Source organism: Orcinus orca, chromosome 16 (genome assembly GCF_937001465.1).
Source record: "Orcinus orca chromosome 16, mOrcOrc1.1, whole genome shotgun sequence".
Taxonomy (NCBI): domain Eukaryota; kingdom Metazoa; phylum Chordata; class Mammalia; order Artiodactyla; family Delphinidae; genus Orcinus; species Orcinus orca.
This window is the reverse complement of record NC_064574.1, coordinates 23,191,202-23,216,799: the sequence shown is the minus strand read 5'-3', so window position 1 is coordinate 23,216,799 and position 25,598 is coordinate 23,191,202. Positions and strand designations below refer to the sequence as shown.

Sequence of the window (25,598 nt, the reverse complement as noted above, 5' to 3'; positions counted from 1 at the left end):
GTGCCCCCGCATATGCGTGTGTGCTTCCGATATGTCTGAGGGTGTCTCCAGGGTGTGTCCATCTCTGCGACATGGCCAAGTGTGTCTGGGGGTGTGTAAGGGTGTGCTTCTGAGCCAGCAGTCTCCTAGGTGGTGTGAGTCTCTGTTGTGCCTGTTTGATAACTGCGGGTGTGATGAGACAGGAGGTGGTGTATCTTGCATGGGTTTGTGTACTTCTCTGAGCAGGTATCCTCCCTGATAAGTCTGGAGGTGTGCTTCTGCAAACAGACAGCACAAGCATGTCCCTGGATGTGTATGTGAGACATGTGTGAGTAGTCGTGGATCTCTGAGCACACGCTGTGAATGTGTACCTGTGTTTGTGTGTGCAAGAAAGAGTGTGCCCAGGGACACAGGCCAAACCCCTCTGTAAGGAATGCTGGGAGCCCTGGTAGCTTCGTGGTCCCCCTAAGGCCCAGCCATCTCACCTTCTGCATCTCATTCTCCATCTCGCTGGAGCTGCCCCCCGCCCCCCATGACAGGCGACCAGCTAAGGATCCTTAAAGACCCAGTTCTCAGAGCAGCTTCTTTCAGGCCACCTCTCAGCTGCCACAGGGAGGGCTGGGACTAGCCAGGAGCTTTGCTGACCATGGTGACCACTCCTCTCCCCCCCACAGTGACAGATATACTGGAGTCCTCCCCCTACAGCTCCCAGAAACTGAGAGCTTCACAACTTGTGGGTTACTGCCCCAGACACCTGGCACAGGGCCTAGAAGCAGGTATGGGAATGGTGACAACCAAGACAGGCACTAACATTTACTGTGCACTCGATCTATATCATCACTCGGAAAAGGGCCCCCATGACCCTGGGGCAGACATGCTTACCTCCCATTTTTCAGAAGGAAAAACAGACTCTGAAAGACTGAGAATCTCACCCAGAGTCACAAAGCTTATAACTGGCAACACCAGGTGAGAACCCTGCTCTGTGAAACTTGGAGGCACAAGCCGCCTCTGGGAGAGGGTGGAAGAGAGCCTGGGGAAGGGAGCTCCTTGGGGTTGTCTAGTGAGGTTCCCAAGTATACCAGCTGTGCAATCTCGGGCACATTACATAACCTCTCGGTTTCCTCATCTGTCAAATGGGTCTGATATCAGAACCCTCCACACAGGATTGCTGTGAGGACTAAAGGACTTACTTAACCCAGAGCCTGGCACACTGGCAATGATCTAATTGTTGATAGCATTTGTGAGCAAGTACCACAGAAGGCGGGGGATCAGTGGTCTGGGGGTGTCCAGGCCAGCTCTAACATTCCAGCACTCTGGATTCCAACCTAACCATTATCTAACCCTTAAGTCTCGATCCAAACCCCCATCACTTCCTCCAAGACCTCAGAGCCCTGGTCCCAATCACACTTTCTACCGGTGCAGGGTACCTATTCATGTACACACACGCAGGCACGTGTCCCCCGCACGCCACCTGCAGGCTCCAGGTCCTCGGCCCCAGCAGATGTCATTCTCTACTTGCTCCCAACAAGTCTTAGCCTGGAGCCCTGCACACAACAGAATTCCTCTCAACAATTTATGTCCCAGACTAGACACGCTGTTAGCAACCACAAGCTCATGCTCCAGTCGGACTGTAGAAAGAACAGGACCCAGGGTTAGACCAACCAGGTTGGAATCCTGGCTGTGTGACCAGGAGCCTCCATTTGCCCAAGTGTACAGTGGGAACTGGAGGGGAATTAGATGCTTCCTCTGGGCCCTTCTGGCTGACATCTAGATTGGCTACACTTCAAACACTCACACATAGAACCTCCAAGGAGGTGGGGAGGCCTCGCTTCATGAAGCCCACTCAGCATGGAATGTGATCACTCCTTCCTGTCCTCCTCGGAGCAGCTCCTGATTTATCAACATCCTAAAGCTAGGGGGATCCACCCTCCTGGCTTCTCCCAGCTCCCTCAAGAACGAAGGCTTTGACATCCTAACTGCTCATCGGCTAACAATAATAACAATTCCCTAAAAGACGCGGGATTTCGGGCTTCCCTGGTGGCACGGTGGTTGACAGTCCGCCTGCCGATGCGGGGGACACGGGTTCGTGCCCCGGTCCGGGAAGATCCCACATGCCGCGGAGCGGCTGGGCCCATGAGCCGTGGCCGCTAAGCCTGCGCGTCCGGAGCCTGTGCTCCGCAACGGGAGAGGCCACAACAGTGAGAGGCCTGCGTACCGCAAAAAAAAAAAAAAAAAAAAGATGCGGGATTTCGCTGCTTGCAGAATGTCTTCTTATCTAGTCACACCTCCCTGATTCCTGAAAACAATCCTATGAAGCTGCCCAGGCAGGTTCCATCATCTTCATTTTATAGATGAAAAAAAAAAAAAAAAAGAGCTCAGAGAGGCCAAGTGACTTGCTCATGGCCACACAGTAAACAGCAGAGTCAGGTCTCTAGACCAGGTCTTTGGGCTCCAACGCTCAGATTCTTCCATCCACACCAGGTGGGTTCCCAGCATGTCCTCAAAAGGTGCATGGGCAACAGTTAGTGGTGATGGGGAGATGGAAGACTTCAGACCACCAGGGTTTTGAAGGTCAAACAGTCCATGTGTCTGCCCTGCAGCCAAAGCTGTCTCTTAGAATCCTGGAACCTTAAAAGTTAATAACCTTCAGACTTCCTTGGCTGAGGTCAGGCAACTCAACTACAGCCTCCACATAAATATCCTCCTCAAGTAATCACAACCACCACATTTCGTGCCGTTTACCAGCTGCTTTCCACAAACCCCGTGTCTTTATCCAACATGCAAGGCTGAATAACTCTGAATAACTCAACGGACAGCAAGCTCACTCCCTTCTCTGTAGCAGCTCCTTCTATCGTCTCACTGAGAGAGAGCTGCCCCATTTCCACTTTTTCCACTCGGGCCCCAGAGTAAGCCTCATGCCACAGGAGATCTGCCGTCACCCGCAAGGTCTTCCCCAGTTGATGGTTCCCAGGGCCGCCCGCCAGCTGGGAGGTGAGCTCGAGCAGGGCCCCACTGGACTCAGTGGGACTCAGCCCAAGGCAGCACGAGGCCTGCTGGGAACACACTGGGGATCTGAAGTCCTTCTCCTGGTAACTCAGATCCTGCATCTTAGAAGCAAAGTGGCCCAGAGGGGCAGGAAACACATCAAGAGTACAAGGTACTCTTACTCCAAGCCTGGCTGCCTGGAGAACTGGCTCTGGGACCTGGAACAAGTCCCCTCCCCGCTGTGGCCACAGTTTACCCATCTGTAGAATGAACAAAACAACACCTCCCGTAACAGCCTCTACATCTATGGCCCACATTCATGGCTCTAGATTTTCATCTTGCCTCTGTGAGGCTGGCAGCTGGAGAGAAGTTCAGGGACTGACCCATGTATACACAGTTAACTGCACAATCTGGTCCTGCTCTCCTCTCCATCCAATCTCCTTCCTCTCTCCAGCCTTGGCACCGATCCTCGAAATCCACGAGCTTTTTCCTACTTCCCTGGGCCTGGAATGGTCTTACTCCAGCTCCTTATTCAGCTGGCGCCACCTCATCCTTCAGCCCCTGGCTTCCCTTAGCACCCCCAGCCCCAGCTTCATGTGCTCTCGGCACACTGTGTCCTTCCCCACCCTTATCACGATCCGTACTGTGACGTAGTGTATGACTTGTTTAATCCCAGTCTCCCCCACTAGATGAACAGCTCCATGAAAACAGACACTTCGTCCTCGCCCATGGCCGTCTCCTCAGATCTGCTCTAGTGTCTGGTACACAGTAGGCCTTAAATAAGTAGTTGGTGAATGAATGAACGAGGGGCCGGGACTGCTTCAGGTCGGGAGGAGGATCTATTCTGCCCCCATGGAGTCCACAAGAGAACATGATAAGCGCCCATGGAAATGTGTCTCATACCACTTGAGAACAGCAGTGATCGAAATTACCCTCATCTGAGGCTCGCTACATGCCAGGCGCTCTAGTGGTGTTTGCACACATAACTCATTTAACCCTTAAGGCTGGAAGATGTGTGATGTCCCTTTATACAACGAGGAAACTGAGGTCCAGAGACATTAAGTAACTGGCCCAAGATCACACAGCCAGGAAGGCACAGACCCCAGATCTAACAGTGGCCTAAGACCTGCACGTGAAACCAGAAACACTGCGTGAATGGGGGAAATTGAGGCTGCACCCTGACCCAGGCAGTGGGAGGTCCCCAGTCTGGCCCTGGCCCCTGTGAGACCTTAGGCTCAATCCCCAGGCTTCTGGAACTATTTTCCATCTTAACAGTCATGGGTGGCTCATAGGGACTCCAGAGCTCCGCCTGCTGACTTCCTGGAATGAACAGGAGCCCACAGGGGTGGGTGCGTGAGACCCTAAAGCAGAGCTCTATGGCCCATCTTCCCTTGCCAAGGGGAGCAGTTGGGGCCAGGAGGCAGGAGTGAGGAGCTCGGGGTCCAAGTTTAGAGCAGCTCAGGCAAGGAGTACTGGAAGCAGCTCAGAGCACCAACTGGGCAGGGCCAGGCCTCCTTCTGGCTTGTCTCCCTCCTCTTACCCCCCCTCCACTTGTCTTCTCCTCACCACTGGCTTTTGAATACTATAGGAGCTGACTGAACCCCTGATTGTCAACAGCAAATGGGGTCTTTAGGAAGGCTTACCCTCTCAATTAACAGATGAGAAAACTAAGCCCTGGCCTGAAGAAAGGTTAGAGGCTAAAGGGGTAGATTATTCTGATTCAGACAGACCCTGTCCTTCTATTCTACGACAGTCACTAAACGTATGCTGGATAGCAGATGCTGGGGAAAATAGGGAAGGGGAAACACAGTTAAGTAAGATCTTACAGACTCTAATGAGAGAGAAACCCTTTTGGCCAGAAGAGCTACAATGCGAAGCTAAGTGCTGCTGGGCAGACGTAAATTAGCAGAGTGCCGTGAACTCGGCGGCTCCTGGCCAGGGGTGCTCTGGGTACTGTGCCAGGACATCAACTAATAAGAGTAGGTACATTTCAGCCTCTTCCAAACCACGCCCAGCCAGTGGTGGCAGAACCCATGAAGCTTCCCAGGCCAATATCGACACACAGGGCTGGGCTGTCCCTAAAGCTGCCTCGGTGCCAGGCAGTGGGCAGACAGAGCCTGGCCTGCACCCGGCAGGTGCTAATGTCCACTGAAAGCGTGAAGGCCAAGCCTGCTCTCCCGCGGAAACTCTCAGGTCCCCACTGCGCCCCCCCAGAGGAAAGGCCCCTTTCAGATGTCAGTTTCCCTCCTCTCACTGGCAACATGGGAAGGAGATGGGCACTGCCGTGGGGCACCAGTGCAGCTGCTGCGTGCACAGGGCCTGTCCCAAACTGGGCAGAAGACAATACCCTGGGATTTAGGAAGCTGCCTCTGAACCGGTTCTCCCACGACATCATCCTCCCAGGCTGTGGGACCGTTAGGGCGGAAGTCGGACTCTAGCCAAGGGGATGTTCCCAGATGTCAATGCTTTCAAACCGGACCCGCCCTGAAAGGCAGGCAGGGACAGGCCTGAGCCAGGAAAGCCCTGGGTAAAGACTCAGGATGGTGTTCTGGCCTCTCCTTGGCAGGGGATGGCCACAGGTCTCCCTGGCAGCACCGCACAGCAGTGCCTGTCCCAGAAAGGAGAGCCGCCAGAGGCCTAGCCTCTGGCTTGTGGGGTGGAGGCTCTGAGCAGCTGCATCAGAGGTCCAGCCCCTCACTGAGTACCCACCCCCATCCCAAGTCCCGCATCTAGGCATCCTCCAAAGTACTTTTCTCAAGCTCCCCTTCCCAAATCAGGGTCCTTTGGGCAGTCTCCTCTTCCAGGTTCCTTCCTCAGGAGAAGGTGTCCCAGATACAACAGGAAGCGGGATGTGAGGGAGCCCCTGAGGGTTTAGGCCCCTTTCCCAGCTCGTGCGGTGGGACAGCGGGCCGGCTGGTGCCTCAGGCCGGTGGGGCTGACACCCGCGCCTCCCTGCGGCCTCCCTTTCCCGCACCAGCGCCCTCACCTTGAGATAGTCGTTTTCTGAGCGCAGCTCCTCCAGCTCTCGCACGAAGCCGCCGGGCCCGCAGTCCAGCATCTCCTCGGTGAGGTCGGAGAAGGCGAGCGAGGCACTGAGTGGCAGGCGGCTGCTCCCCACCGACGACGCGGCCACCGACGGCTCCTCGGGGGAGGCGGGAGGCCGCGGAGGCTGTTGTGCGGACGGCGCAGGCTGGGACGGCTGCCCGGTGCGGGCCCCCGCCGGGCCCCCGGCCGCCGACTCAGCGTCGCTGCTCAGCGCCAGCTCCAGGCCCAGCAGGCGCGCCTCCTCCGACGCGCAGTCCGACACCTCCGAGCTGCTGTCGGTGAGGCTGGGCGGCGGTGGCGGCGGTCGCGGCCCGGTACCCGGGCGCGGACGGCCCTTGGCGCGGACCCCAGTGCGGACACCGGCCACCCGGGTCCCTGAGCCCCGCGCCCCGGACGCCACCGCACGCCCCTTCTTGTCGGGCCGCGCCGAGGACGCGGCGCTGCAGGCGGCTGCTGAGCCCGGGCCTGGGCCGCGGCGGCCCTTGGCCAGCGACCAGCCGGCCACGTCCTTGGGCCGGGCCGGCGACGGCGCGCGGTGGCTCTTCTTCCTCTCCGGAGCGGGAGCAGGCGGGGGGCCGCAGCTCCGAGCCGGGGACTCCCCCGCCGGCACCTCCATCGCGGCCTCCCGCGGCCTTAGCGAGCGGTGCGCATGGCCCGGGCCCGCCCGGCCTCCGCGCCCCGTGGGAGGCTCCTGGCGCCCCTCCGGCCGCTGGGGCCGCGGCTCCTCTCGGCCCACCTCAGCCCCCCGGCTGCGCTCCGGCCCCGACCCCCGCCGTACGGTCTCTCCGCTGCCCTGGGCTCGGAGAGAGCGGCCCGATCGCCTCCAGGCGCCCCGGCTCCGGCTCCGGCTCCGCCCGGCGCCCGCCCCTTCGGCCTCGCCGCGCCCCCGGAGCGCGCCCGGGCCCCGGCTGCCTGCACGCCGATCGCTCTCTCGGGCTCCGAGTCCGGCTGCGGCCCGGGCCCCGGCTCCGCCCGGCGCGGCCCGCCCCCCGCGCAGCCCCGCCAGCTCCCCGCCCAGCCGCCTCGGCTCGGGGGCGCGCGGCTCCGCGAACAAAAGGCGGACGCGGCGGGAGCGGCAGGGAGGGACACAGGCAGCGAGCGAGGGAGGGATCTGCGAAGCAACAGCGACCCCCTCGAGGGTCAGGCGGGCCGGGGCCGCTGTGGCCCGGACTCCCTTCCCCTCCGCTCCGCCGCCGCCCCCTCCCCTGCTGGCCTGGGGAACGCACCCGGCGGAGGCGTCCCTGCTCCCCTCGTCCGCGCAGGGGTCGCGCGAGCGGCGAGAGGGGGGACTCCTAGGTAGAGGCCGGGTGGACCTCAGATCGCGGGAGCCAGCATCCATATACACGCCGAGCACCTCGCCCCTCGAGGCTGTGCAGAGCGTGCGCGAACTCCGCCCCCCTGAACCTCGCAGAGCAAGACCGATTATCCCAATGTACAGATGGGTAAACTGAAGCCAAGGGAAGACAGGCGATCAGCCCACGGTTAGCGGCAGAGCCGGGATGAAAGCCAGACCTCGCGCCTCCAGGGCGTGCTCCGCATCTTCTGGCTTGGCTTCCCTCTCACAGTCGTGGGGAGCGTCAGGCCCTGGGTGCATGCCCGGCTCTGCATGCCGTGAGCGGCTTGTGATCCCAGGCATACTCCCTCCTCCCCTGACCCCGGTCTCAGGTTCTGCGGGGCTAAAATGGAGGCGACCCGTTCTCAGGAGTCAGACCAGCGCATGCTTTGGGAATAGGTTTTGGCTCCCGTGGGGGGTGGTCCGAGCTGGACACGGTTGCCCTGATCCCCACACGTCCCCCACAGGAACAACTCCGGATAACCCCGGAGCCCCGGCTCTTGTGGGTGTCGTTTCTTTCCTTCCAGAACTGTGCTCCTGTGTTGTTGATTTTCCCTTGTGTCTGTCACGCCTTCCCCGCCCCCGCTCCTCGCTGCTACTTCCCATCGCCACCGAGCCGCAGCTGGGCAGAGCCACTTGAAGTCCTTTGGCTGCCCGGCAGGCAGGCGCTCACTCTCCGGGTAGCACCCCCTGGCGGGCTTGGGGGGCAAGGCTGGTGTTTACCGGTCTGCAGCCTCTTCTTCCTCCCTCTATTCCCCTTCCTTTCCTTTTCCTCCTCCTTCTCCCCCTTTCCTCCTTCCGTTTCCATTTCTCTCTTTCCCTCCTCTTCCCCCAAACCTGTTGCTTCACCTCCTCCTGCCCTTGACACACAGCTGGCTCAGGTCCACTCTGTTTCTGTGCCACCTGCCCCGCAGCAGTGAATACACTTCTGGGGTATGCCCTCTCCCAGTGAGGCACGGCTTCATCCCCATCTAGGTGTGTCTAGGTGTGTAAGTGCCCCCTCTATCCTCGGATCCTTCCTCTGGGTGCCCCCCACGGAGCCAGGTAAGGAACAGGGCCACTCAGCAGGTTCTCTGCAAACACTTCTTCAGGGGCATTTCCACCCCCATCCTGGCAAGGCATCTGCTCCCCTGCCCCCACTAACTGTCCACTCACCCAGTCCAGGCACCAGGCGGGACCCTGAGGGACACAGTGGTGGACTTGTCAATGGTGAGTTCCCGACCTCATGGAGCACACAGTAAAGCGAGGAGATGAGCCACAATAGACTCACCACAAACAGGGTGGCATGGCATTTCACAGGGGCACGGGCCAGGGTAAGCCCTCCTGCTTCCCGGGCCTCAGAAGACGCCACTTAGTTTAGTCTGATGTAACAGATGACAGGGTCCTTCTAGCTCTGATGTCCCCGTTTCTTGTAGACTGGTTCTGGCCTGGCACAGAGAGATGCTGTGTGGCTCTCGGAAATTGTTTACCCTCTCTGAACTTCAGTTTCTCCATCTATGCAGAATGTGGGCTTGGAGATGTTGGATGGTGGGAATCCCAGCAGGGGATGTGCTACATAGAGCAGGCTGCTCAGCCACTCCTGACACACCCATGGCCACACCAGCGGTGGCCTGGATCTCCCCATGTGGGCCTGGGCCCAAGTCCTGGCTCTACCACAAACGCTGACTGGGTCCCAACACTCATGGCTGAGCAGGGGGCTGATGGCCCTTCCTGCTTTGAAGGTCTTCAGATTTGGGGAGCCATGAATCTACATTGCAGTCCCAGAAGAGCCCGGGGAGCAGCAAGGTCCTGGTGGGGAGGGGCCCAGGGGTTGGGTCAAGGTGAGGCTCTGGACTCAGGTCAGACCAGGGCAACAGCGAAAGGAGTAAGACTAGCCAGGGGCCCAGAATTGGCTCCATGCAGGCGGGGAGGCCACCTGGGTGTTCCTGAGCCCTGGGCACTCATGCCAGGCTGTGTGCTCAACACTTCAGCAGGATCTCAGAAAGGGTACGAACTTCTTGTGGCTGATTATATTTTCCAAAGATAGGCTCAGCAATATATAGCTCATCCCAATTATTCTTTTTTACAGTGTGGCATTGACACTCTTCCAGTTGAGTGACGTGGTCTATGTTCCCTCTCCTTGAACCTGAGCAGACGTTTGTGACTGCCTCAACCGATAGAGAATGGCAGAAGCGACAGTGTGAAACTAGGTCATAAAAGGCAATATGGCTCTTACAGCTCAGTTTCTCTCTGCCCTCTGTTTCTCTGTGTCTCTCAGTCTCTGTCTCTCTGTCTCTCTCTCAATCCACTCTCCCTTGGGACGCAGCCACCATGTTGGGAGCAAACCCAGGCCTCATGCAGAGGCCACGTGAAGGTGCTCCAGCCAACAACTCCAGCTCCGGTCCCAGCTAAGCCCCGGACATGTGAGAGAAGGAACTTTCATATGATTCAGGCCCTAGCCTTGGAGCTGCCCCAGCTGATGCCAAGTGGAGCAGAAATGAGCTGTCCCAAACTGCAAAATATTGTTGTTCTAAGCCACTAATTTAGGGGGTAGTTTGTTACGCAGCAATGGATAACTGGAATGCTTGTTCAAGGTCATACAGCTTGGAAGTGGCAGGGCTGGCGTTGATTGGAACCCAGGGCCATCCAGCTTCAGAGCCTGTTGTGCTGCACTGTTGGGTGGTGTCCAGCTCAGGCACACAGTGTGTGCCATGTGAAGCTCTACTCCAGAAGGCATGAAGCGTTAAATGATTGTAAGAATTATATATCAGATTGTACAAAATGAAGATGCTGATCACCCAGCGGAAAAACAGCTTATGTTCTCCCATTCAAGTGGCTAAACTGACCAACACGATGGAAACTGAATGGAGAGTAAATCCTGGAAGGCTCCAAAGAGGAGGTGATTTAAAAAAAAATAAAGGTTATATTCCTTATACAAACCACTGGCTGAAGGAGAATTAGAAGAATTAGTAGGGAAACCTGCTTTTGTTGTTGTTGTTGTTTCTGGCCGTACCACGTGGCATGCGGGAAGGATCTTAGTTCCCTGACCAGGGTTCGAACCCATGTCCTCTGCAGTGGAAGCATGGATTCTTAACCACTGGGCCACCAGGGAAGTCCCAGAACCTGCTTTAAATAGGGTAGTCAGGGAGGCCTCTCTTAGGAGGTGACCTTTAAACTGAGTTATTCAAAGAGCCAGAATAAGAGAATTCCAGGCAGAGAGAACAGCAAGGGCGAAGGCTGAAGGAGGAACAAGCTTGATAGATGTTCAAGGAAGTAAGAAGGTCAGAATGACTGGCACTTGATGGGTGATAGAGGAAGGACAAAACAGAGCAGGACCGGACAGCGGGAGCCTCAGCAGCCCTGGGCAGGGCTTTATTGTTTGTTTGTTTTTAAAGTATCTTTTATATATTTTTTTTTTTAATTTTTGTTTATTTTTGGCTCCATTGAGGTTTCGTTGCTGTGCAGCTTTCTCTAGTTGCAGTAAGCGGGGGCTACTCTTCGTTGCAGCGTGCGGGCTTCTCATTGCGGTGGCTTCTCCTCTTGCGGAGCACGGGATCTAGGTGCACGGGCTTCAGTAGTTGTGGCACACGGGCTCAGTAGTTGTGGCTCGTGGGCTCTAGAGCACAGGCTCAGTAGTTGTGGCACATGGGCTTAGTTGCTCTGTGGCATGTGGGATCTTCCTGGACCAGGGCTCAAACCCATGTCCTCTGCATTGGCAGGCAGATTCTTAACCACTGCGCCACCAGGGAAGCCCGGGGCTTTATTGTTGATGCAGTGACAAGCCACCGGGGACTTTGGAGTAAGCAGGGGTGAGATGTAATCTAATTTGTGTTTTAAATAGATCACTCTAGCTGATGGCAAGAAGATGCTAGAAGATGGGTAAAGGGCCTATTGAACCAGCCTCTGAGAGGTAACGGTGGCTTGGATGAGGGTGGAGGCAGTGGAGAGGGAAGAAGAGGGGTAGTTTTGAGATCTGTTCTGGAGCTTTGAAGAGTTAGACACCCTTGGTTGGAGGTGAGGAATCAGAGAAATGAAGTCAAGTTCAACTCCCAGGTTACTGGCTTTCGTTACAGGATGAGTGACAGTGCCATTTAACAAGACAGGGAAAACAGCTTAAATGTGGTCGGGGGTAGAGAGACCAGGTTTAGAGGGGGAAATGGAGAGTTCTTTCTGGACCCTATCAGTTTGAGATGTCTGTGGAGACATCCAAGTCATATAGGCAAGAGACCTATGAGTGTGGAGCCCAGGGTAGCAGTTAGTCCGGAGTCATGAAGAGTCATCCGCATTTAGACAATATTTAAATCCATGAGACCAGATAGGGTCACATAGAGAAAGGGTCTACAGAGAGAAGAAAAACCAGGAAGTTAAGAATTCCTGGTTCTACATTTGTAGAGACATGGATGGACCTAGAGCCTGTCATACAGAGTGAAGTAAGTCAGAAAGAGAAAAGCAAATATTGTATCTTAACACATATATGTGGGATCTAGAAAAATGGTACAGATGAACCGGTTTGCAAGGCAGAAATAGAGACACGGATGTAGAGAACAAATGTATGGACACCAAGCGGGGAAAGCAGGCAGGGGGGTGGTGGTGGGATGAATTGGGAGATTGGGATTGACATATATACACTAATATATATAAAATAGATAACTAATAAGAACCTGCTGTATAATAAAATAAAATAAAATATTGAAAATAAATAAAATAAAATAAAGAATTTCTGGTTCTATCACAGATACAGAGAACAAACTAGTGGTTACCAGTGGGGAGAGGGAAGGAGGGAGGGGCAACATAGGGGTAGGGGAGTATGGGGTACAAACTATTCTGTATAAAATAAGCTACAAGGACATATTGTACAATACAGGGAATATAGCCAATTTTTTTTTTTTTTGCGGTACGCGGGCCTCTCACTGCTGTGGCCTCTCCCGTTGCAGAGCACAGGCTCTGGACGCGCAGGCTCAGCGGCCATGGCTCACGGGCCCAGCCGCTCCGCTATAGCCAATATTTTATAATAACTATAAATGGAGTATAACCTTTAAAAATTGTGAATCACTATTCTGTACACCTGTAACTTATATAATGTTGTAATCAAGTATACTTCAATTTAAAAAATAAAATTAAATTTAAAAATTAAAAAAAAAATGATTGATAGTTGTTACCTCTAGGAGTGGATGAGATTGGGAGAGGACAGATGAAGAGGGCCTTTAATAATTGCTCCCAAAACATCTATCATGAATTGTTTGAATCTTATTAAATAAAACTGTATCCATGTATTATTTCTTTCATAAAGTAGAAAATTGAAAAAAAAAAGGGTTGGGGGGGGGGAATTCCTGGTTCTAGAAAGTGGTTAAGAGAGGAGAAGCCAGCCACAAAAGACAGAGAGGGAGTGGCCGAGGAGGGCGGAGGGAAATGAAGACAGCGTGTTGTCTGGGAGAATCGCTCTGTCAAGAGGCATAGGAGCTGAAGGAAGATGAGAGCAGTGTCCCCTTCCCAGGGCGACACGGAAGCTGCTGGGGACCTTGCAAGAGCAGGCGTGGTAGGGACAGATGCCAAAGGCAGGGGGTTGAAGAGCGAAGAAGAGGTAGAGGTGGAGTGTAGGGAAAAGAGGATAGAGCAGTCGTGGCGGGGACGGTTGTGTCGAGAGGGGCAGGCGAGAGATGGGTGAGGCCGAGAGAAGCCGGGCAGGAGAAGCGGAGCGCGACAGAGCCAGGGAGGCCCAGGGGACTGGCTTTCGAAAGCAGCAGGGGCCCTTCCTCCGTTGTCCTGGAGGGAAGGCGGAAGAGATGGGTGAGATGCAGGTGGGTCTGTCGGGAAGGTGAGGGAGTGACTGATGGCTTCTGTTTTCTCGGTGAAGAAAGAGTGAGCAGCCGAAGGAGTGGAGCTTGTGTGAGGAGGGCAAAGACCGTCTGTCACAGCGATCAGAGAAGAAATCAGACCTCTCAGGATGTGTGAAGGGGTATGTCATGCACCCATCCGAGGATCAGAGTGAAGCCAGTCGACTCAGCAAAGCACAGAGCTGAAACTGTGCCGCCTATCCGGTTTTATATCCAGCTTTTTCCACTTTACAGAGTAGCAGAAGCATTTCCCCGTGCATTATGAACTCTTGGCAAACATCACTTTTAATACTTAGAAATAATCCACAGAGGGGATATTCCATGGGTCGCTTAAACTTTTCCCCTTTTACTGGACATGGAAATTGTTTCCTGGCTCTGACTGTTGCAGTTCTCAGAGAGGTGGCCTGTGGTCTGGTGGAGAAAGGACAAGACAGGCTGCAAGGCAGAGCTGGGACATTCAACATGCTGGTGCCTAGAATCTCATCGTGGAAGCTTTTTAGGGGCCAATTACATGGCAACTGGCTTTCCTGCCAGGTCACATTCCTAGACTTGAGGATGAAGAATGGGACAGCAAGGCACACCTCACTGGCCTCCCAAAGTGCCCAAAGGTTCGGGAATTGAGCGTGGAGGAAATAGATTTGGGAGAGGGGCCCTGAGAGAAGGGAAGGCCAGACGTGTGACCCCCGAGCTGTTGACAGCTCAAACACATATAGCAATAGCCATGTTTGAGGTAGCAACAGGGCTCCTCACTTGAATGTTTTCCCCATAATACAAGTCCTTTTGGTATCCCACCTTCCCGGAGCGGGCATTGCCCCAGGAGACCTGGTCATGGGGAGAGGATCTGGGGACCCGAGTCTTTTCCACCAAAGCCAGCAGGAGGGGGTCTCTTTCAGGTCTGTGAAGCTGGAGTAAGCCACCCGAGAGAGTGGGCTTACCCACCCAACACACTGGGGGACCCTTGGTGGGCATAATTTTTCAGGAGTTCCTGCCCTGGGTAGAGGCCGCTTGTTCTGGGACTGGCTGAAGCCCCTTCCAAATTTGAGGTTCTGTGTTTCAACAACAGCATTCACTTAAGTCCCTTTATGAGCCAGGGATAGAGAAGTACCCCACTGACAGTGTGCCTACTGTATGCCAGACGCTGGGCTTCCTGGCTTCCCCGTGGCACGACAGGCCAATGAGGAAAGAATCAGCATCCCGTGTGAGAGTGGGAAACCAGCAAGGCTGCCTCTTCTCACCTCCCAGCCCCGGGCCTCCCCTGCAGCACAGGGTGATTGTTGGGGACCCCACGGAAGGACCCTTTCCTGGACACTTGCACCCCTTAAGGAAGCGCCTTATGTGATGGGCTTCAGGCACCACGTGGCACCTAGTAGCTGTGGGTGAGAGGCTCCAGGTTAGAGACAAGGAGCTGAGTAAACCCCACCTCTTTGGGCTGGTGGTGGCAGAACTGGGGGCCTGAGGTGACAAGGTCTTGTTTGTGGGATTTGAGTTTCTGATGGACGACAATCACTGCCAGGCCTTTCCAGCTGGAACCGGAGCAGGCTCGGGGCCAAGGCCTGCCACCCTCTGGGCAGGTATAAGAGCTGGGAGGAGGGCTGGAGCCCGGCTGGGGCAGAGGTGCCAGCTGCCCGCTGGGGGACCAGGGTGCAGAGCTAAAACTGCTTTGTACAGACCGCCAGGTGGACAGGGTCAGTTCTGGAAGTGGCCCCTTCTCTGTGGGATCCAGCAGAGGCACTAGGGAAGCCATCGGGCTGGACAGGCTGGAGGAGGTCACCTGAGGCTGAGAATCGGCAGGGTGAGTACATTCTTCCACGGTTCCTGCCTTTCCCTTCTCCACTGAGCTACTCACCCCCGCAAGTGACTGAGTGACTCTCTGCCCCAGAGGTGCCCGGGTGGAGACTGAGTGGCCATTTGTCCGGGACGTGAGCCCTGAATCTCGCAAAGGGGCAATGTCGGGGGATAGCCATAGCACTGTCATTTGTCCAGTGCTCAGCAAACACCAGGAACTGTGAACAGGATGATGGAGGCCTGGCTCAGCATCCTAGTTCTTCAGGCATTATCTTCATTTACTCTTACAGCAGCCCCATCGGGTAGATAGGTATTAGTATTTTACAGATAGGGAGACTGAAGCACAAAGATGTTAAGTAACTTGCCCAACGTCACACAGCAAGGAAGTGGCAAAAACCAGGATTTAAACTCCCTGACTCCAGAGTCTGTGCTCCTAATGACTGTGCTATTCTATCATGTGGCTGTGGTTAGTCCCTTCTACTTTCTGAGTGGCAGTTTCCTTATCTGCAGTTTAAGGGTATAAAACATGATGATCAGAACGATATTGTCCTGAGATTCCGGAAAGATATCTGGACATGGGTCAGCCTTAAGCACTGGGAAGCCCTGTTGGAACATTTATCAATAATGTGTGAATGGGGACTGCCCTGGTGGTCCAGTGGTTGGGACTCCGTGCTTCCAGTACAGAGGGCGCAGTTTCGATCCCTGGTCGGGGAACTAAGATCCCACATGCTGCGTGGTGTGGGGGAAAAAAAAAAAGAGTATGGGGATGCCCTTTGATCCATTATTCAACTTTTGAAATTTATCATAAAGGATATCATCAGATTTATGAATAAGGAGGTTCATTACAGTTTTGCTTATAATCACAGAAAATTAGAAGCAAACAAAATGTCAGACATTTGAGAAATGATGTACATCCTGTGATGAAATAATAAGCAGCCATTAAAAATCATGTGTTCAAAGGGTACTGCATGTAACTGGAAATTTTTCATTTGTTAAGTTTGAAAAAGCACTTTATAAAACGATACACAGTATGATGTATTTATAAATGTGTATATATACTTATATATGAAATAAATATAAAAGATGGGAAAAAATACCCTTGGGGTTGAGAGTTTATCTCTGAGAGGTGGAATTATGAATATTTTTGTATTTTTCTTTATTCTTTTCTAAATTCCTCAAATTTTCTACAGTAAACATGTATTGCTTTTTTAATTAGAAAAATGACTTTTTTTGTTTTCAAAATCTGTTATTTTGGTCTAGCTTGGCCCCTTTCAAGCTTTGAGAGGAAACTGAATTGCAGGCTGTCAGTCTTGTGAGGGCCTCTGAAATAATCTGGTCTCAGAGAAACCAGAGGGGAAACAGTGTAATATGTTACACGTGGGGAAACATGTAACAGTGCTACATGTTACATGTGGGGAAACCCAGTTACATGTGGGGAAACCCAGGGGTGCAAGGGACCTATGCAAGGTCATACAGGGAACCAGAGGCCCCAGACCCCCAGTCTGGGGGCTCAGGCATCTGCCCAAAGGCTACAGTCCATGGGCCAGGCTGCCAGAAGGACAAGGAGGTAGAAGGGAATCACAGCTAGAATCTACGGCTAACGTGTTAATTGCTAACTACAAGTGTGGCCTTGAATGCCCAGCGTAGCTGACCTCACAGACCCACCCAGTGACATACTGGCCCGGGAATGACAGGTGAATGACAGGTGAGAGGGAGCAAAGGGTAGGCGGATGGGCGTGGAGCCAGCCGGGTGTGCCCCAGGTTTCTCCCTCTCATCTTTAGGCCTCACCAAGCGGTGCTGCCTCCCTCAGCAAGGCTGGGGGCTCGCTTACTGCCCTCAGCTGGGCTCGGACAGAAGCATGAAAGGTCTCCGCTGGCGTTACACTCGGCTGGTAAGGGGCCAGCTTGGGCTGGGGGTTGCTCAGGAAAGGCGGGGAAGAGGGGGTCTGGGCCAGGATTGGATACAGGCTGGTATCCCCCTTCCAAGCCCCTCCTCAGCTGGCCCAGGGTTCAGAGCAAGGACTCAGGAACCTGAGGCCTTAGCGCCCAGCCCCATGGTCCCAAGACCCTCAGGAAGCACAGACCACTGTCTCCATCCCTTCCTCCCCGGAGTGGGTGCCAGATGGAGCTCTATCCAGAAGCCCGCACAGCTAGGACGCCCTCCCTAGGCCTGAACCTGGGGAATAGGAAAGCAGTTTCCTGTCCTTCTCGAGGAAGTCTGTCTTTTTTTTTTTTTCCTTTGATGGAGTACCCCCTGCTGTTTTTTAAATTAATTAATTAATTTTTGGCTACGTTGGGTCTTCGTTGCTGCGTGTGGGCTTTCTCTAGTTGCGGTGAGCAGGGGCTACTCTTCATTGCGGTGCGCAGGCTTCTCACTGCCGTGGCTTCGCGGGCTTCTCACTGCGGTGGCTTCTGTTGTGGAGCGCGGGCTCTAGGCACGCGGGCTCAGTAGTTGTGGTGCGTGGGCTTCAGTAGTTGTGGCTCGTGGGCTCTAGATCGCAGGCTCAGTAGTTGCGGTGCACAGGCTTAGTTGCTCTGCGGCATGTGGGATCTTCCTGGACCAGGGCTTGAACCCATGTCCCCTGCATTGGCAGGTGGATTCTTAACCACTGCGCCAGCAGGGAAGTCCTTGAGGAAGTCTCTCCTGATGAAAAGCCCCGAAGTCATTGTGTGCAGGCGTGCATACACACACACACACATACACACACACACACACACACACACACATACACACTCTGGTACAGAGTGGGAGCTCAATGGAGTGAATGAATGAATGAATGAATGAAGACACCACCATACATGCCCACTGACACACACATATATTTACACAATCCCAACTCACACTCACAAACACATTGACAGGTAACACACGAAGTTGCACTCAACACCTTCTCACACTGATTTGCCTACACAACTCTATTTTAAGCCAACACATCACACACAGACAAATGTGCATTTTATATGAATCTGCGAACCTGCACGCTGTCTCACCTATGACTACATGCGTTGTTTCACTGGCTGAAAGGGCCTTCTTTCTTCCTTTGTAAAATGGGCGTAGTAGGAAGCACATTCTCGGGAGTTCCCTGGCACTCCAGTGGCTGGGACTCGGCGCTGTCACTGCCGCGGCCCAGGTTCAATCCCTGGTCAGGGAACTGAGATCCCACAAGCCACAGAGTACGTGGCCAAAAGGAAAAAAAAAGCAGCACATTCTTCTTAGAATTCTTGGGAAAATTCGGAGAGATCACGCACAGCAAGCATTTCACACAGGCCTAGTCAAGTGTGTGCTGTATATTGTATATGTCAGCCACTACTGTTGTTGTTATTATTATTATCGTTATTTCACGTACAAAGGCACAGCTGCGGCTCCCAGAGCTGGGCTGTCATCTGCCCTTCTCTCCTGCCCACAAGCTTAGAACGCAATCCCTGGCATCCACTCCGGATCCAGAGAAACCAGGCAGACAAACCGCAGGGCCCACGGCCACATCGGATGGGCATGGCTGGCAGGGGCCAGGGAGGGAGCTGGCTGGAGGCGGGGGCAGGGCCTGGTCTGTTGCTGACACTTGCTTCCTCTGGCTGTGCTCGTGGCTGCAGGGGCCTGGGCCGGGGGGATGAGGTGGCCGAGGCTCTCAGGCTCCGGACATGTGGAGGCTGGTGTCTCCTTGTCCCTCCACTCACCAGGCCTCTTTGTGTCTTCACAGCCCAGCCAGGTGGAGGACGCTCTGTCTGGGGAGGAGCGTGAGGAAAACGAGGAGGAGACAGCCCCAGCCCCGGCTCGTGCTCCGGAAGATCCAGTGGAGCCCCAGCTGGCAGAAGCCAGCCAGGTTCTGGGAGCCTCGGAGATGAGGCAGGTTCGGGCACAGTCCCTGGTACAAAGATTTCAGCCCTGAGCCTGAGGGTCCCACCCTCCTGCCCCACCCCAGCCAGGCCCAAGGACACCCAGGGTCACTCCTGCTCTGTCCTCTGCTCACTGTGTCACCTTGGGCAAATCACTTCTCCTCTCTGGGCTTTTCTTCCTTTCTTGTAAAATGATCCAGTAATCCTAGCACCGCCTTCTTCCCTGGGCCAGGAGGTTAAGGATATAGTGAACTAATCTAGTCCTTGGGAACTGACGCCAAAGCTGGGGTGGGGGTGGGAGGATGAGATGGGGGGATTAGGAGGAAGGGTTCAGCATCTCATCTATTCTCTGGCTGCTGGGGGCCAAGGTGACCCCTCTGACCTGGGTTCAAATCCTGGCTCTGCCACTTACTCCCCATGTGGGCTTCAGGCATGTTGCTTCACCTCCCTGAGCCTCAGCTTCCTCATCTGTAAAATGGGAACACTAATCCCCCCTCTGAGGGTTCCTGCTAATTGGCATGAAAGTCCCCTGGAAACAGTAAAGTGCTCTGTAACCTGCAAAGCACCGTGCTTGGGTGAGCGGTGGCTGTTCAACCTCAGTCCTCCTGGGACACGAAGGATATGGGGCGAGGAGGGTGGGAGGACCGGGAACCCTCACTCACCTCCAGTCCTGTCCCTTAGATCAGCCTCCACCTCCCCCCGAGAGTCGCTGGACACTCCTGGAGTCTGGCCTTTCGCACGTCGAGGGACGGCTTCAGTCTGCGGAGCCTTTACAGGCAGATGGAGGGCCACAGCGGGCCGGTGCTGCTGGTGGTGAGGGACCAGGATGGCCAGGTGAGCCGTGCGGGGAGTGTTAGTGGAAGGGATGCATGTCGAGGGGCCCCTGAGGGCCTCTCCATCCCCCAGCTCTGCCCCAGGCTCCCCAGGAGCCTCTCTAAGACGGGCCTATGTTACCAAGCCTGAAGGGTGGTGCTGCCAGTGGACCTCCAGCTCCCTTCCAGCGGCAAACTGCAAACTCTTCTTTCCAGATGTTTGGGGCCTTCTCCTCCTCGGCTATTCGACTCAGCAAAGGCTTCTACGGTACTGGCGAGATGTTCCTCTTCTCCTTCTCTCCACAGCTGAAGGTGATGTTCTTAACCTTCCAGGCGGGGAGTGGGATCTATGGCAGGACAAAGAACCCGGGGTCCCAGTGGCCCCCAGCTCCATCCCCCATGCTGAGTGCCTGGTGTCCTTCCATCTTTCCACAGAGGGAGTACAGCAGGGCAGTGGCAGGCTGAGCATCCCCCTTCATTTAAAAAGTGCTCAGTTCCTGGCAACCACTGACTGGCTTGAGAGGAGGTGTGTCGCTCAGCAGATACAGGCTGGAAAGACAAAACTGGTCCAAGTGCAGGTAGCCCTGTGGGTGTGGGGGTAGGAAGATGAAGACAGACATGCCCAGTGGCTTATATTTTCTTAGAAAGTGTCGGGTAAGGCCATCAGCTAAGGGTGAGGATGAAGAGGAGGGTGTGAAGGTTGAGGGGAGAGGAGGTATGGCAGGAGTAGAAAGGGAAGCTGCTGGAGAAAACTGGAGAAACAGAAGGGCAGCTAGGCAGGGCTGACTGGAGGTCCGAGACTGCGAATGCAAAGGCCACTGACTTCGGTGTGTGCTCTTCTCTAGCAAAATTCAGCTCCTCAGGTTCAAGCATGGAGAGCGCGATGGGAGGGTTCAACCACGACTGGGGTTTTGCCAAGCTGCTTTACTAGAGGGAGACAGGGAAAAGGGAGTTGAATGGAGTGGAAACACAAAATAGATGAAGCACTAGTTGCAGGTGCATTGGTTTGCCATTAGAAACCCCTGTCCCATGCACAGAGCAAGACACCTACAGATACATGCAACAACATAGGCATCTGGTTGCATGACAAGGAGGTCACAAGCTTGGACTGACTGCCTTGCCGAAGGCAAAACACACCATATCTGCTGTGTTGCCTCCATCGCCAGCCTGGAAATCTTATCAGGGAAGAGGAGAGGGGACAGTTGTTTACAATAAACCCATGCTGGATATTAGTCCCCACCGCTGGCCTTCCAGGGTTCACCTACTGGAATCCTCAAGTTGTACAAGGTTCCTCCTAGTGCTCCGACAGTTCCGTGGCAGAATCCTTTGCTGGTTCCTCCTCATCTCCCCAACCTTTTAACATCATGGGGTCCTCAAGCTCAGGTTTTGGTTGTCATCTCTTCTCTGACTATCCTCTTTTCCTTCAAGGTCTCGTCCATTCTCACAGCTTTCCATGCCATCCAGGTGCTGATGGCCTCTCCCCCGGACTCCACACTCACATACATCCAACCATTACCCAGTGTCTCCAGTTGGATCTAAATGGCATTTCAAGCCTCACATGTTCAAAGCTGAGCTCCTGACTTTCTCCCAGAAAATCGGTTCCCCCTGCCATCTTCCCTGACAAAGTTAACGGCACCTCTATCTTTTCTGCCGTCGAGACCAAAAATTTTGGAGCCCTTCTTAACGCCTCTTTCACACCCTACATCTGAGCTGTCAACGAATCCTGATGGCTCTTCCTTCTCTTTCTATCGCTATCCAGAATCCACCACTTCTCACCATGTCCTTTGCTGTCACCCTGGTTCGAGCCACCATCATTACTTGCCTGTGTTCCTGCTATAGCCTCCTAATGCTTCCACCTTCAGTCATCACAGTACCTGGAGTGAGCCTTTTAAAAGGTAAGTCAGGGCACGTCACTCCTGGGCTCCAAGCTGCCGATGGCTTCCTTTCTCCCTCAGAGAAAAGCCAAAGTCTTTCCAATAACCTACAAGTCCCTACATCTCTTGGCCTCTCTCTGATGTCATTTCTTGCTACTTTCCCTCTCCTGCACTCTGCTGTAGCCACACAGACCTGTCGGTTTGTTCTTAAGCAGGCAGGCCTGTTCCTACCTCAGGGCCTTTGCACACACTGCTCTACCTAGTGTGCCCTCCACAGGATCTCCATGTGGGTCGGTTCTCACTCCCTTCAGGATGCTGCTCAGATGTCACCCTCTCGGCAAGGCCCTCCCTGGCCGCCTGCTTTAAATTTGTAACACTCCAGCCCCTAGAAATTCTTATTGCCCTTCTCTACTTCTTTCCCCTTAGCTTTTGTCGCCACCTAATATACCATTTATTTTACTGATTTACCCGCCTCCTGCCGCTAGAGTGGGAATTCCAGGAGGCAGGAATTTTTGTCTGTTATGTTTGCTGTTCTCTCCAGTGACTAAACAGTGCCTGGTGTTAAGTGCCAAAAAAATTCTTCAAAGGAACTTATGATTGTTTTCAGGGGATCACTATAGTCTTCCCAGGATACTGTTATGGAATCTCATCCTTTCAAAAATTGGTTAATTTTTGCCCGTCTTTGGTCTTCTGGCACCTCTTGTGTTCTGCATGAATTCCCAGCCGTTCCTTTGCTGCTCTTCCAAGAAGCACCTTAACTTTTTCTGCAGCAATGTTTATCTTCCTCCTTCAAGTCTGAAGGTCATGTTCCTTGAGGAAAGTGGAGGAGGAGCTGAATGGTTCTGTCTTCTCGTGGCCACTTGTTAATATTATCTCACCTGTTCTGAGCCCAGGGCTTATCTTTTATTAGTCCATTTTCTTGCTTAACACCCTTTGGTTGCTCAGAGCATTTTTGGCAACTAATTACAGGCAATAATATGCTATACTTTTGCAGCCTTATAAAAATCTTTTTATTAGCTAAATTGACCCTTGAATAATTTGTTTATTCAACAAACATCTATACCATGTCTCAGGAATACTGCCGGAATCAAGGCAGCCGTCACAGAGCTTACCTGTTAGCTGGGCAGGCAGTGGCATATTGCCACATGAACAGGGCCTGGGAGGAAGGGCTACTTTCAATTCCTCTGGGATGACATTTGGGCTGAAAGATGAGAAGTGGGCCATTTGAGGATCTGGGGGAAGAGCATCCTGGGCAGAGGGGTCAGCAAGCATGAAGATCCTAGAGCAGCAATAGCCTCAAGTGTCCCAGGGACAGAAGGGCCAGGGTAGATGAAGTGCAGTTGTTAAGGGGGAAAAGAGGTCGGAGAGAAAATCGGGGGCACAGCAGGCTGGGCTTTCGGCTGTTGTAAGCGGTTGGATTTTATTTCCAGGGCCATTGGAGGGCTTTAGCAGAGGAGGGCTAATTTTTGGATTTTGAATAGGTCACTGACCGCAGTGCGGACATGGGCTCTGGGCAGGAGACAGTGGAAGCTGAGACCCATTAGGAGGCTGTGATCCAGGGGGGAGTGACTGGCGGGGACAGATGGGACAGAAATGGTGGTAGTCAGGGTGTCTCTTTGGGGTGGGGCCCACAACACTTGCTGAGGAACTGGGTGTGAGGCAGCACTGGGGAGTGTGCAGGCTTGGTGTTGCCTCCAGCGAGGGGAGGAAACAGTTAGTAAGGGTGGAATCAGGGCCCCGCTCCTGACCTGGACTTTCCGCCTCCTCTCTCCAGCTTTGGACGCAGGAAGCCTCAGAGGGTTCGGGTCTATTCCTAGAACAGAAGGGCTTTGGGGCTGTGGGAATTCAGACTGGAGGGCAAGAGGAGATGAACTCCAGGGAGACTGGAGACCAGAGTAGTTCCTGCGCCTTCGTTGGGGCCTGGAGGTTCTGTTTCCTCCACAACACTGCCGCCCAGTGGTGTAGAGTCAAAGTGCAAGGGCAGGACTCACCCAGTAACCGCAGGTTTCTCCTATCATCACAGGTCTTCAAGTGGACAGGAAACAACTCTTTCTTCGTGAAAGGAGACTTGGATTCACTGATGATGGGCTGTGACAGGTGCGTGTCTCAGTCCTCCCCGAGTCTCGAGTGTCGGGGTGGTCTGTGCTCGGATCCCTTCTCCCGTCCGGAAATGCTGAGCTAGGCTGCCCCAGACAAGATGGGGAGGCTGCTGGTTAACCTTCAAGCCTCTCCCTTCAGCAGCTCCTGCTCAGTCCACTAGCCAACCCCCTAAACCCTGCTCTAAGTCAATATTGAGAGGAGAGGGTGGCGTGAACTCTCCCCCGAAGTGTTACGTTGGTGACAGCTTAGGCTGTTACTTTGGAAACAGCATTCCCTATGGTTGGATGAGGCTAGATTCAAGGGATGGGCAAGCCTCAGATTAACCTGTCAGCTCCATGACTGTAGGAACATAACTCACTGGAGGAAGGCAGGCATCTGCCTGGAACCCGGCATGCGTGCGTGCGTGCGTGCGTGCGTGTGTGTGTACGCGCGCGCGCGCCTCTTGGGGGTGGGAGATGGAGTGCGTTAGGAAGACAAGGTTAGTCTCGCCTCTGGTATGACCTGCAAGTTCAGGCAGAATAACTCTTATCCTGAGGGTACAGAAGAAAGCATTGCTTGCTTAGTACCAGGCAAGTTCTTTGCTCTCCCAACTGCCTGAAAAGCCTCCACTGAGAGGCAGATTGACGCAGAACGCACCAGCCATGGCTGATTTGCAGTAAGCCACTTCCCAGCTCCAGCCTAGGTTTGCTGTCAAATGAGGGGATTAGAATGGATGCCCTCTGACGTGTTTTGGGCTCAGACTCCGCGCTTGCACGAGTCCCTCCTTTGGTTAAGCATTGCCATCTTTAACGTTCTGAATGTTCTAAAACTGGATTGTGGTGATGGTTGCACCACTGCATATATTTATCAAAATCATTGAACTGTAAAAAAAACCAAAAAACGATCCAAACCCTGTGGGGGACAACATGCGAGCCCCTAACAATCAGGATAAATTGGTTTAAGGGGAGCTGAGACAAAGGTGAAGTGAGGCTGCGGTCGCGGTGTAGCCAAGCACCGCTGGTGCAGGTCCGAAAGGTGTCAGCACCCAGGAGGGAGCGATGCCAAGACTCTCCTCTCTCTTTAGTGGACACTTTGGGCTGTGGTTGGATGGAGACTTGTATCACGGGGGGAGCCACCCCTGTGCAACCTTCAACAACGAGGTGCTGGCCCGGCAGGAGCAGTTCTGCATCAAGGAGCTAGAGGCCTGGGTCCTGAGCTGATGCCCCGGTGGGCAGCTTCCTGGGGCAACAGGGGCTTGGATCTGCCCCCGGATGCTGACGAGGCCTCCGTCACCCTGGGCAGTCCATTCTGTCCGAAACACAGATGGCGAAGTGTCCCAGTGTGGACTGTGGCTCTGAGCCAGCCTCCCGTCGCCAGAGGACCAAGACAGGCATGAGCACAGCCCATGTTCTCCTGGAGAGGGGACTTTGAAGGAGTGAAAGCACTTATACCTCACCCGAGCAGCACAAAGTCCCTCAGGAAAATGATCTTTTTAGAGAGTATACAGTTAATACATGTTTATTGTAGAAAAACCAGAAGATATAAAAGAATTAAAGTTGCCTAAAATTCAACCACCCCCCAAAACACTAACATTTCATGTATATCCTTCCAGACAATTTTCCAAGGAGATATATATATATATATATCTTACAAAATGGGATTCTACTCTATATGTGTTGGACATTATTCTAACTTAAAGAATATTGTCAAGCCACAGACACCAGGACTCAACCAGTGAAATTAATAAAGACTCCAGTAGCATCCTTCTTTTCCCAGAACATTGAGGGCTTTCTGTCTGCCACCAGTGTGCCACCGGGTGCTTGCAAATCTCTTATTTAATTCCACGAGGAAAATATGAAAGCAGCAAATGAACAATATGCATATTTGGGTAAAGAATTTGAAATTCTGTAGATGGGAACCTCAGGGAGGTTAAAAAGGAGGAAGGATATGTTTTCTGGCAAAACAGGAGCTCAGAAAAACTAAAAAAAAAGAAAGCCATATCCCTCCCCATGCTAGTGCCTGTCTCCTTCCAGAAGATTCTTTATCAGGCCATTACTTG

At 53.7% G+C, this 25,598-nt stretch overlaps 2 protein-coding genes across 4 annotated transcripts in view; one reads left to right on the top strand and one right to left on the bottom strand.

Annotated features, from left to right (window-relative positions):
* SOGA1 (suppressor of glucose, autophagy associated 1) overlaps positions 1-6,979 on the bottom strand; it is a 73,044-nt gene extending 66,065 nt beyond the window's left edge. For 2 of the 3 annotated variants that reach the window (XM_033433674.2, XM_033433675.2), the window contains exon 1: positions 5,951-6,978. In XM_033433674.2, the coding sequence (XP_033289565.1) occupies positions 5,951-6,625 (675 nt within the window). In that variant the 5' untranslated portion in view covers positions 6,626-6,978. Of the gene's footprint in view, positions 1-5,950 lie in introns of all 3 variants that reach the window. The other variant, XM_033433676.2, reaches the window with a different exon arrangement.
* Positions 6,659-24,792, top strand: TLDC2 (TBC/LysM-associated domain containing 2). The gene is made up of 7 exons (XM_033433684.2): positions 6,659-7,148; positions 16,723-16,832; positions 18,639-18,788; positions 19,456-19,608; positions 19,803-19,898; positions 23,484-23,557; positions 24,624-24,792. Exons 1-7 carry the CDS (start codon positions 6,659-6,661, stop codon positions 24,757-24,759), a joined length of 1,209 nt encoding a protein of 402 aa, XP_033289575.2. The 3' UTR covers positions 24,760-24,792.
* Positions 24,793-25,598: the final 806 nt, after the last annotated feature.

Excerpts from the sequence above, each read along its gene's own strand:
- TLDC2 (XM_033433684.2), top strand. The coding sequence starts at position 6,659 with ATGGCCCGGGCCCGCCCGGCCTCCGCGCCCCGTGGGAGGCTCCTGGCG. Across the intron at positions 7,149-16,722 it reads CAACAGCGACCCCCTCGAGG|GCCTCACCAAGCGGTGCTGC; the intron begins GTCAGGCGGGCC and ends TCTCATCTTTAG. Across the intron at positions 19,899-23,483 it reads CCTTCTCTCCACAGCTGAAG|GTCTTCAAGTGGACAGGAAA; the intron begins GTGATGTTCTTA and ends CTATCATCACAG.